The sequence below is a fragment of the Conger conger genome, chromosome 10 (assembly GCF_963514075.1).
Source record: "Conger conger chromosome 10, fConCon1.1, whole genome shotgun sequence".
Lineage (NCBI taxonomy): Eukaryota > Metazoa > Chordata > Actinopteri > Anguilliformes > Congridae > Conger > Conger conger.
The window spans coordinates 11760205-11773269 of NC_083769.1; the positions used below are offsets into that span (position 1 = coordinate 11760205).

General features: G+C 40.1%; 1 protein-coding gene and 1 long non-coding RNA gene across 2 annotated transcripts; one reads left to right on the top strand and one right to left on the bottom strand.

Annotated features, from left to right (window-relative positions):
• Positions 1–853: 853 nt before the first annotated feature.
• LOC133139321 (uncharacterized) lies at positions 854–1970 on the bottom strand. Its single transcript, XR_009709806.1, has 3 exons — positions 1720–1970; positions 1129–1416; positions 854–1017 (listed from the first exon to the last, which is right to left on the bottom strand). It is a non-coding gene; the product is annotated as an uncharacterized LOC133139321 (long non-coding RNA).
• A 1817-nt stretch (positions 1971–3787) lies between these two features.
• On the top strand, positions 3788–8541 carry LOC133138663 (basement membrane-specific heparan sulfate proteoglycan core protein-like). The gene is made up of 6 exons (XM_061257598.1): positions 3788–3818; positions 4196–4351; positions 4480–4773; positions 5908–6186; positions 7225–7296; positions 7382–8541. Exons 1-6 carry the CDS (start codon positions 3788–3790, stop codon positions 7483–7485), a joined length of 936 nt encoding a protein of 311 aa, XP_061113582.1. The 3' UTR covers positions 7486–8541.
• Positions 8542–13065: the final 4524 nt, after the last annotated feature.

A 13065-nucleotide genomic window follows, 5' to 3' on the forward strand; every position in this document is an offset into this window, starting at 1 on the left:
AGAGGATTGTATATGTGTCTCCATTTACACTGCTGGAGTCAGCCTCGTCTACAGGAAGCTCCTGTCCATCTCTGTACCATTCATATATCCACTCTGCAGAGCTGCCCTGAATTATACACCTCAGAGTCACTGTTTCATCAGGGAAGACCTCTGTCCATCCAGATTGCAGCTGTGTTTGAGGTCTACCTGCAAATCAAACAGTTTCTAACAATTAAATTAAGGCATCATGAACACTCTCTTCATATGTTTTTCATTATTAAAGCACATTGATCAAATCCACATTCTTCTCATGTAATAGTTCTCACCAGATATTTGTAATGTCAGAGGATCACTATAGTCTGAGTTATAAAGGTCTCTTCCTCTTGCAGCTCTACACCGGTACTCTCCACTGTGGGCCAGAGCAGCAGGGCTGATGGTGTAACTGGACCCTTCAGACCTGCTGCTTTCAGTGTTGGGCAGAGCTGTTCTCTGTGTGTCTTTGTACCAGAAATACTCCCAGCCAGCAGGATCTCCCCCAAACCCACAGCTCAGGGTGACACTCTCTCCTGTGTACATCTCTCCGCTGGGGGCATTCTGGGTAATAACAGGCTTTGGCTTTCCCCCTGAAAAAAGTGAACGAGTGCTTCATCTTAATCTGTTAGCATTTATAAATATAGATAGGCTTCATCACATACAAGATCATATAGTTAAAGACAGGAGAAAATATCCAGGAGGAAAACTCACCAGACACATTTAACACAAGTGATCCAGAGACAGACTGGATAACAGGATTTTGTCCTCGTTCACCCTGACAGAAGTATTTTCCACTGTCTGACTCTCTTACAGGGTGCAGGATGTGCTTTTTTTGCCTTTCAGTACTGCGGACAGTGAGATGCTCAAATCCTATTTTAGTTTCTCTAATCCATGAATATCTCCAGCCAGACCCTTTCCTGATGTCACAAGTCAAGGTAACGGTTTCTCCTGTGAACATCACTGAGGCTGGGGGATCTGTGCCTATGACAGCCTGAGGACGAGTAGCTGAAATGCACATGGGAATACAGAATGGATTTTGTTTCATAATTTCATTTCATATTGTTTATAAAACACAAAACACTATTTGAGAGGACTAGTTTTCATTACACAACTTACCAGATGCTGTTATGTTATGAAAGTTACTGAAAGCTCGGTCTTTCCCTTTTGCAGCTACACACTGATACATTCCACTCTCTCTCTCTTTCACAGGAACCAGAACCAACACAGAGCCATCACCACTGGAGCCTGGAAGTTGTGCTAAGCCCCCCTGTCTGTGTCTGATCCAGTAAAATGTCCACCCCTCAGATCCAATAACCTGACAGGTGAGAGTAATCGTCTCTCCTGGGAACACAGCTGACCATGGAGGATTAGCAGTCAGATGAACCACCGGACTGGACTCTGCAGCTGAACAAGTTATAACAGAATGAAACAAGTGTTTAACAATGAACAGTTTCCTTTAATATATAGTATCAATGAAAATACACATTCTAAATTCAATTTAACTACATAGCATTTTCTAAATGCAAAACTTTCCGAACTGTATCATTTTCCTCATTACTTGCAATCCTAATATTATAACCCTTCCTGTCTCTCAGAAAGCATGTGTTTTGTGAAGTTCCCATGATATTTTTTAATTGCTGTGTGTTTTCCACAAAACAAATGAATGGTAGTTCTGTCCCTGCCAAAGCATAGATGTAATATCTGTACCTGTCTGTTCACCAAAAAACAGCAATGCTGTTGCATCTGAAACAGAGAGAAAGCAATTTCCATGCCTGTTCCAGGTTGAATAAAAGTTGACATTAAATGATTGTATTATTTTCATATTGAAAACACACATTTTAATTAAACAATACACTGGCCATTTTTGAGTAGCTGAATGGTCTCGATAGTTTCACTCCCTACATTTTTCATGCAATATTTTAAATTGACAAACTCACACCAGTTAATGTTAGAGTCGATAGTTCAGACACAAGAGACAGTCATGTTTAAAAATTCAGGTGAAAAATAGGTGAAAATAGTAAACCCCTGGTGGCCACAACCGGTACTACCTCCCAACCCTGACACCTTTGCCTTCAAACCAGCATCAATTCTTCTAGGTATACTTGCACACAGTTTTTAAATGGCTTCAAACTACATTGAATGGTGTTATTATGGTATGTATTAAACATCAGCCACAGTAGAGAATTCAAATGCTTTGCAATATCAACTCATATCAGTCAAATATTTCCATGTATTCCAATGTTGGAATGAAATGGGTGGAGTATTTATTATAGGCCAATAAATGTTTTAGTCTCATTGAAGATCTCCTCTTTGATGACATTTGCGTATAAACATTTTTTTTTTAATAAAGGGATTTGTGGCAGCATGGTGGTGCAGTGGACAGTGGCCGGTGGTCTTTCTGTGAGGAGTTTGCATCTCCCAGTCTCCCTCCTCCTTCAATACAATTTACTTGTGAGTGCTACATTGTGGGAGAAGTTGAGGGGGGAGGTGAGGCAGTGAGGCAGTCCAGACCATGCCCATACAATCCTAACATACATAATTTATGTCTGACACAAAATGTGTGTTATTGTAAAGAGAAAATTTTAATTTCAACGACAATACCAGAGACACACTAGGTTTATGAAACTTGCATTCTTAAACAGTGAAATGTAATTAAAAGCAATATGATTCAGTTAATATTGTGGTTGTCCATTCAATCTGTCACCCATTTTTAGAGAATAATTCTGAGAAGTAAAAAAAATAAACATTACAATGAAAAAGGAAGAACTACTCTTCATCGCACCCATTTACTGAACAACTGAATCTTTTGTTTTGATCCTTCATCAGGTCAGGTAGACTCTTCATACCTAATATTGTGAACAACTGATCACCCAGAGAGTAGTATTGTTAGCTCAAATTATAAACTTGATTGATAAACAATAATACATTAATAGCCCAATGAGCACTATTTTCTAACAGGCCTGAGAGACCATGATTAGATGCAGGCATGACATTTGATGCAGGGGTGTTTGATGCATTCACACGTCACCCCCCTGCTCAGCAACGTCCACTGGCTGCCTGTTATGGCTTGCATCAAATTTAAAACATTGGCGCTCGCATACCAGGCAGTTAAAGGATCAGCCCCTGTATATATTCAATCCCTTATCAAGACCTATACACCAACAAGACTCCTCCATTCTGCCACTTCGTGCCGCCTGGCGCCTCCCCCTCGCCACACCTGCACTTCACGCTCACGACTGCTGTCTGTCCTGGTCCCACGGTGGTGGAATGACCTCCCGGTGGATGTCAGAACGGCAAAGTCTCTGACCTCCTTCTAGCGCAGACTGAAGACCCATCTCTTCAGGCTATACCTTTCCCTCCCCAACTCACCACCATGATTAGCCTTAGACTGTAATGGCACTTATGTATAGATATTGTTACTTGTATAGGTATTGTTGTTTTTATTGGCTGTTGTATTGTTGTATTCTAGCTGCCAACTGTGGTATGCTAGTTTGAAAGTTGATTGTACTCTTCAAGGGTTCTGATTTTCTGTATGTTTACACTAGGACTCGGAACTGTACTGTCCTCTCAGGTCCTCTTTGCACTTGTTCTTGTGTTTGATTTGCACTTTGTTGTACGTCGCTCTGGATAAGAGCGTCTGCTAAATGCCATGCAATGTAATGTAATGTAATCTTGTATCTTTAGTCACTGTCTTGCCTGCTGCATTTCCTCTTTGTGTGGAAACTGCGGTGAGCTAAATAGACCTCCTGGCCTCTGCTGAGGCAGAGTAATCAGAATGGAGCTGAACACAGTGTCCTTTCTGCTTTGTAAGTAGAAGAACTTTAATAATGCGACTTCAAGCAATAATGATTTGTGAGCATGTAAGAATGATGATTAAAAGGCATAATATGTAATATGTGGGACATTACAAAAAGAGCTATGTTGTGGAAAACCTGATTACATTCATAATCTTGCTTTGGACATAAGTTATACAATGTATAATTGTGACTGCTTTTTTCATTTAAATTTAATTTAATTTAACAAAATTGTGAAAGATTGTGAGATATTGCGCAGTGTTTACAATAAACTTTATGAAAATGAGCAACATGTATTTTCAAAGTTATGACTGTCTCATGTCTGAAAAAGAGAGTCAGAGAGTGGAGAGTACTTCTGTCTGGGTGAACGAGGACAAAACCCAAAACAGCTCTGCCCAACACTGAAAGCAGCAGGTCTGAAGGGTCCAGTTACACCATCAGCCCTGCTGCTCTGGCCCACAGTGGAGAGTACCGGTGTAGAGCTGCAAGAGGAAGAAACCCTTTTCACTCAGACTACAGTGATCCTCTGACTTTAGACATATCTGGTGAGAACAATTACAATAGAAGAATGTGGGTTTGATCAATGTGCTTTAATAATAATTAAAAAAATACGAAGAGAGTGTTTATGACGAGTGTTTATTTAATTATTAGAAAATGTTGTATTGATTTGCAGGTATACCTCAAACACAGCTGACAGTGAAGTCTGGATGGACAGAGGTCTTCCCTGATGAAACAGTGACTCTGAGGTGTATAATTCAGGGCAGCTCTGCAGAGTGGATATATGAATGGTACAAAGATGGACAGGAACTTCCTTTCGACGAAGCTGACTCCAGCAGTGTAAATGGAGACACATATACAATCATCTCAGCTGATCAGTCCCATAATGGACTCTACACCTGCAGAGGAAAGCTTCAGAGAGCTGGTGTATACTCACTGATTAGCATCTCTGCTACATTGAATGTACAAGGTAAATATTGTCGCGTCTTTACTCTTTGCTTGTCGTTAGCCATAGTTCGCTAGTGTAGCTAGATTTCTTGCTCGCCAAACACTTGGTCCCGTGTATTAATGAGGAATAAAACTTACAATCTCCGGAGCCGCTCGCAATGACACGACAAGAGTCTAGTGATTTAGTTTCGTTTTTTACTGCTGAAACTTTGGATTCAATGCTGCTAGCACCTAGCTCCAGCGAGGGTAAGCAATTACCTCGTCAGGGGCCATACAGCGGCTACATAAACAGCAGTCGATCTGGCCATCACTTCCGTGTACATACACTACACACTGCATGACGGTTGAATCCTATTGGTCAAAAATTAGATTTGTTTAACATCAATGGTAATGAACCGAGGAGCCAAACTCCTAGAAGCTACACTGAATAAAGACTTACGTTACAATATGATCTATTTTCTCTCAACAATTTGCATTTCCAAAGTTAACTGATAAGGATGAACTAGAAGGCCATGTCAATAATGACCACTACCTGTGGCTGGCTTACCTTCCATTAACCCAGTAAAAGCTGTTCCCTTGACAGATTTTGTGAAGAAAAAAAAAGGTTTTTGGTGCCATAAAGTATTTAGAGTATGAGGAGTGAGTGAGAGCTTCCATTCAGCTCCTTATCATGTGCAATGGGAATACAAGGCAATGAATGAGAATAAGTCACTGTTCATCAGGGCTTTGACACAGTTCTGAGTACGATTGTGATGTCAGGCCTGAAACTAAATCGGTGAAAATGTTTTGGAAATAGCCTAATGCAGTATTGGGCATAATATTCCTAGCTACTTGTTTCATTCATGATTTCATCTGCCAGATTATTTTCTTTACTATTTTTACTATGTCAAACAACAACATGGCCTTGTCATATTATGACTAGAGTGCAACAGAGTGTCTGCGTGTCTGTGTGAGGAGAAATTATTTTCACAAGCTCTCCATCAACAAATCTCACCAATGTGAAGAGGAGTTCCATTATTTCAGTATCATGTGGGAGAGAAACCTATCACTCCAACAGTAACTTTGTAAGGCTTAGTGGATTACAGACTCAATTGATGATATTGGTTTTGACATATAACATGTTGAGTTGGATGATAAGCATTATGGGATCTTGCAGCTCAGCCTCAGGCAGTAGTGGCCCTGGATAATGGATGGCTGGGGATCTACATCACTGAAGGCAGTCTAACAATGAGGTGTGAGCTTCAGGGAACCTCAGCCAACTGGAACTACATAAGGTACAGAGACGGAGCACAGATCTCACTAAACCACACTGGGGAGAGGCACACAGTGGGATTTTGGAATGGCTCCTATGATGGTGAATACAAATGTCAAGGAAACAGGACGGACAGAGCGTACTACTCTCTCATCAGTGCAGGCTTCATGACAACTAATATTCGTAAGTTTAATTAATAATTTAGACCACAGACAAGTAAAAGGTTAAATCCAGTGAAATATCCATTGTACCATAATGTATAACACAACTGGTTTCATGAGATTGGTGATCATACAGTATAGGGAGGGCCACTGACTAAAATCCTTCAGACCTTTTGGTCTGTGCTTGTTGCCTGCTCTCTTGCTGAACTGAAAATTTCATTTTATGGGGCCTTTGCTCACCTTTATCAGGGGTATGAACAATTTTGGATGGCACTATACTGTACGTACATACACAAGGCTGATTTTGCAATCCTGTATTGGTACATGATTGGAATCTATTTTTAATATTTTGAAAACATTCAAGAGATTATATTATGCCTCATTACAGCTTCCTCTTCTACCACAGAACAATTTTTTAAAATCTATGGTGTCTAAGACTTTTGCACAATACTGCATATATGGAAATAATTGCAAAGAATGGAAATAAATGGGAAGATTATTATTTTAATGAATAGAAATGATATAATAACTTCATAAATGCATTGTACACACACACACACACACACACACACACACACACACACACACACACACACACAAATATATATATTTCTATATTACCAGATTTATTTCTTCACATTTTTTAGATGATTTTATTTATTTTAGTATTATTACATGTGCTCGTTTTTCTATTAACACATTTATGTATTTTTTATTTATTTTTATTTTTTAAATTTCATTCTGGGACACTCTGTGGCCCTTAGGGGAGTCACAAGTGAATATTTTATGTCATTGTCATTGTTCATTTTTGCTGGTGTGTCTTTGTTTATCATTGCTGGTGTGGCATTGTTTATCATTGCTAGTGTGGCATTGTTTATCATTGCTAGTGTGTCATTGTTTATCATTGCTGGTGTGTCATTGTTTATCATTGCTGGTGTGTCATTTTCTATCATTGCTGGTGTGGCATTGTTGATCATTGCTGGTGTGTCATTGTTTATCATTGCTGGTGTGTCATTGTTTATCATTGTTGGTGTGTCATTGTTTATCTTTGTGATTTCAGAAGTTCAAATAAAAAACCAGCATGATGGGGATGAGTTTTACTCCAGGTTAAATGGATGTTACATAAGTGCAGGTGAGAATAGATTGAGAGTTCTGTTCCTGTTACACTGCGCGCCAAATGTTTGTTGAATTCTGGCTTTTTTTCCTCTCTTCTCCAGATCATGGATTACCAACTGCTGTGTATGAGGAAATACCCCTTACTACAGAAACTGGTCAAAATACAAATTTCACACCTGTGCTTGACAAATTACCTTGGCACTAAACAAGAAATCATGATACTTTGACACATGTTGTCTTCATTTATACATTACACTCTATTGAGCTCAAGCTCCATATGTTCTTCCAATGTTTTCCCTCAACCCCTCTGATTTATTGGCAATAGGTTCTGAAGCAGTCATCGGCCAGCATTGTTTCTACTCAGCTGTTCAGTTGACACCATTAAACCAAGGTAAGCTTAAAATGAGCTGTAATTAATTCAGTGATTCTTCATAATCATTCGCTGTGATTGTATGGATTGATTTCTTATATTTTCTTATATCTTATATGTTGTTAAAATCTTATTAGTTAAAGTGCTGTTACTGATATTATGTTACGGCAAGGCATTAAAAAATATATATTGGCATATATATTGGCATAATCCTTGCATGCACTGTGATTGCAGGTCCTGTTCTATAAGTGGACATGGGAATCCATATTCACTCAGTCTTACCTTCATATGTGAGGGAATACACTATATCATGTATATCCCACTTTGTCATACTATATTTTTTAAATATCTTAAAGATTTAAGGTCACCATGTTGCCCATTAAATCATGATATGCTGTTGGATCACTCTATTAATTTCCTATTCTGAAGCAGTCTCCAGAACTGACTTGTACAGGTCAATTGGTAAAAGTCAATTCATAGGTGTAGTGCTGTGGAAAATACAGTTGTTGAAGTTGACATTTTTTGAAGTTTGAAGTTGACATGAAGAGCATTTTAAATCCCTTCCTATCATTGAAAAAGGCTCACTGACATGTCACCTCTGCCTGTGTTTATAGTCCGTTGGCAGCACGGATGGTGCAGTGGGTAGCACTGCTGCCTCACAGCAAGGAGGTCCTGGGCTCGAATCCCCGTCGGCCGGGGCCTCTCTGTGCGGAGTTTGCATGTCCTCCCTGTGTCTGCGTGGGTTTCCTCCGGGTACTCTGGTTTCCTCCCACAGTCCAAAGACATGCAGATTAGGCTGATTGGAGAGTCTAAATTGCCCATAGGTGTGAGTGTGTGAGTGTGTGTGCCCTGTGATGGACTGGCGACCTGTCCAGGGTGTATTCCTGCCTTTTGCCCAAAGTATGCTGGGATAGGCTCCAGCTCCCCTGCGACCCTGTTCAGGATAAGTGGGTTATGATAATGGATGGATGGATGGATGGAAAATATGCAGTTGACGGACCAACACTCTGTACAAGAGTATAGCTGTACAATAATTCAAGCTCATTGATGGGTTTTTGTTGCTGCAATTCCTCTCTTGACCATTAGACGTACCTATTCTACCTATAAATTCTTTGAATACAGGTGTCCTCAACCCTGGTCCTGTGCTGTGATATGTCTTCTGTTTTATTGTTCCATATTTAATCTTCCATATTAATTTAATTTGTCATTTAGCTGACACTTTTATCCAAAGCGACAAGTTTTCATTAATTATTTTTATATTCTAACATTGACTTGTTCAGACCTTGGATAAATGACACAGAAAATACTGCCTGCTATTCACATTCTTCAACCTTATCCACCCAGAACTATCACAGTCGGGTATAGAACCCTGGTCTCTGGTGTGCTAGTCAGAGACCAATCCCCTAAACCACCAAGGACTGAGAATCAGAAATTCAAAAGCTCAGAAGATATACGAAAAAAATCCAAAAACAGAGTTCAATCCTTAAATCCACAAAGGCCAAAAACATAAAACAGATAATCCAAAAAGGGAAACCAAAAATAATCCAGTAATGCAACCAAATCCAAAGGGCAATCCAAGTAACACAGAGTACAACAATCCAGGGTCAAAAAAAAGAAGAGGCAATCAAGGTTCTAGTTGACAGAAGATCAGACAAAGTTACTCACAGAGGGTTCAGTGAAGACTCAACAAAGACATGGTGAAAAGACCGGGTTTAAATACAAGAGGGGTGACATGGCTCAGGCAGTAAGAGCAGTCGTTGCCGGTTGCCGGTTCGATCCCCTGCCCGGGCTGTGTGGAAGTGTCCCTGAGCAAGACACCTAACCCCCAAATGCTCCTGATGAGCTGGTTGGCGCCTTGCCTGGCAGCCAATCGCCGTCGGTGTGTGTGTGTGTGTGTGAGTGTGTGTGAGTGTGTGTGTGTGTGTGTGAGTGTGTGTGTGAGTGTGTGTGAGTGTGTGAGTGTGTGTGAGTGTGTGTGAGTGTGTGTGAGTGTGTGAGTGTGTGTATGAATGGGTGAATGAGAAGCATCAATTGTACAGCGCTTTGGATAAAGGTGCTATATAAATGCCAACCACAAGAGACAATGGGCTACACAAATCACATGACTGAATAACAGGTGGGTTAAACAATTAGACAGTGAAACAAAAATGAAATACAGTGACACCTAGTGGATAACAACCAAAAGTTCAACAATGTGACAGGTTATTTGCTGTTGTGACGTCATGGTGAAACGCAACTGACTTAACAGTTAACATGGCAACAAATTAAAATGAATAACACAAAAGTATTTGCTAATTATGTTCTTTCTAGAGATCCAATTTGTGCAGGCCTTCATATTATCTGTTAAATATGGCCTACAGTTTATTTGAAAATATTTGGTGTATTATTATTATTATTATTATTATTATTATTATTATTATGTGGCATTTCCTTCTCCAGCTACAGTGTTTATAAAGCGTTTATACTGCAGGACATTATGATTTAATTGGACAACATAGCTGTTTCAAAACTAACTTCAGCTCAAACCATTTCAAGCTGGGAGTTGGTCTGAACTGGACACCCAGCTTAACCATGTCGGCAGGGAGCTGGTCTGAACTGGTCACCCAGCTTAACCATGTTGAGCTGGAAGCTGGTCTGAACTGGTCTGGTAAGTATCCATTGGACGCTGTCTAAGTCTAAGGAGATGAAGGAGGAGTGGGGCGGGCAGATCTCAGTGCTTGGGGAGAGAGCCAAACTGCCCATTACTAGTCTGAACTGGTCAACCAGCTACCAGCTGTTTCAAAACCTAGCTTGACTTTTTAAAATGCAGACCCAGCTCTTTGTAAGAGGATGACAGACCCTCTCAGACCTCGGGCACCAGTGTGGCTGCACCTCCAATAACTTTACTGGTCTGGACTTTGCATTGTATGTCTTTCTTCGAGTAGTTTGTTAAAAGTTTATATATTGAGTCAAAAACCTTGAAGTGAAAGATTAATCTTTCACTGTTAATATTTATTTTCTTTTGGAGTTTCGAGTTTGGAATTTCTTTTCAATCCCCTGCCGTGGGTGTGTTGAAGTGTCCCTGAGCAAGACACCTCCAATTACTCCTGACAAGCTGATTGGTGCATTGCATGGCAGCCGTTGGTGTGTGAATGGGTGAATGAGAGGCATCAATTGTAAAGTGCTCTTGAAAAAACGCGATATAAATGCAGTCCATTTACCATTGTAATGCCTCAGAATGCAGAACAGGAGGGCCAGAGCATCACTCTGCTTTTACAAACCAGGAGAAAACCCTGCAGTGTTTCACATGAACTATTTGCCATGTGCCGTCTGACCCTTATCAACAGCAGCTCTTTAATCACGAATTATTTGGGTTGGAAGGCTAAGAATCCCTTCAGCGAATGTGAGCTAAAGCAGTATCATTCTGAAAGAAATAGGAGAAACAACAGGGAACAGTGCCAGGTGGGTAAAGGCTGCAGACACAGGAACGTCATTGTGTGAAGGCTTGTACCACTATAGCCCATAGCTTTGAGTGCAGGCCAACAGGAAACTGTAAGGTTCATTTTCTTAAGGGCTGGGCTGAAACTTGTTTTGTCAGGGGTACAGTTCAGTTTTTGAAAATCATATACATGAGCTTGAACCTATGACTGTTTGCAATTTACTTTAGAAAATGTACAGTACTAGTTTTGTTTGGTTCCTGTATGGGTTGGTCCCTTCAACCATATAAAAGGTAGGCCTGCCTTTACTTTAGGCTTGCATCCAGGTCTGTTCTATTTCATCACTGGCATTTTTAGAATATTCTGCTTCCTGTTGGTCTTGGCACATTCTTGGGATTACTTTTGGAGAGACAAACTGTGGTTTGGCATCTTCTTTCATTCAGTTATTTTGTGATAACATACGTATATGTCGATAACTGAGCACTGACAGGATAAGCACCACACGCATTTGCATTAGTCATGTCGGTGCACGAGGGCAGGAGACTGAAGACCTGGGGCCTCATTTATAAACGTTGCGTAGGCACAAAAGAATGCGTACGCCACTTTCTAAGCAAACTTTGGCATTTATAAAAAACGAACTTGACCGGAAAATGTGCGGTCCTCCACGGAAACTCTGACCCATGCGTACGCACATTAACTGGAGAAATGAGAAACTGTGCCTTTAATGCTCGTGACGTAAGACCAGGAAAACGGGAAGTGAAACAGGATTGAAAAATGTGTAAAGATTTGCCGGGAGTTGTGGCTGGGTATGGCTGCTGTAAGGACGTGCTTCGTCCCTGTTATACTTATTAAAGTGTTGTGTTGTTGAATTTCGCTATACGGGTTCTCTCCCTTCCTAAGTGCAACACAACATTTGGCGACGAGAGAAGTCGAAAATGATATACAACAGATACCACTGTGTAAAATAAATCGAAATTTATTGTTGTTGATTGTACTCTTAAAGGGTTCTGATTTTCTGCATGTTTACACTAGGACTCGGAACTATACTGTCCTCTCAGGTCCTCTTTGCGCTTGTTCTTGTGTTTAATTTGCACTTTGTTGTACGTCGCTCTGGATAAGAGCGTCTGCGAAATGCCATGCAATGTAATGTAATGTAATGTAATGTAATGAAATATTACCTCTCACGTATCATATACGAAGAGTTAATTTGCAAAAATGGATGAAAGCCTCTTACAACGAATAAACAAACAGCTGTTTGATTGATGCTCCCTGGAGTGCCCAAAAAATATGATTTAGGATGAAAAATATAAACGGAGATGTTGTAAAATAATCCCTCAAATATGTAGACGAATTGTTAAACAATACTTCATGTTATTAAATGTATTCTCATAAATAATATGGTGAACAGTCGGACAAATTGCGCTGCACTGATGCCGTTTACAATGCGTCAGTCGGGCAGATACGAGCATAGTTTCATATATTGTTATCATATTCATATATTACGTTTTATAATGTGTTTATTGTTATACATTTTTGTTCGTTTTATCTCTTAATTTTGTAACTGTGTTTTCAATGGTGCTAGATAAATGACGTGTATTATTATTATTATCATCGTCATCATCACATTCGTTGTGCAGAACTGTTCGTCATTTACAGGATAATTCCCACACCTGTAGCTTTTCAGAGGTAATCAAATGGCTGAAATCCCTTTTCTTGGCCTTCTTTTCAGCGTTTGCCATTGTCGTCTTCGTGAAATGCATATTCATTAGGGGCGTTTCACTGCCTATTTATAGGAAACTGTGGGCGGGACATGAAGCCGGCAAAGCTGCACCACATTTAGAGTTGATTGTGATTTATAAAGGAAAATTGGCGTGGGACGTGCGTATGCACTGTTTTATAAATCAGACTATTGTTTTGCGTACGCACGTCCTAGGTTTCATGCTTACGCAACCTTTTGACGTGAATCCTAAGCACAGTTTTATAAATGAGGCCCCAGGTC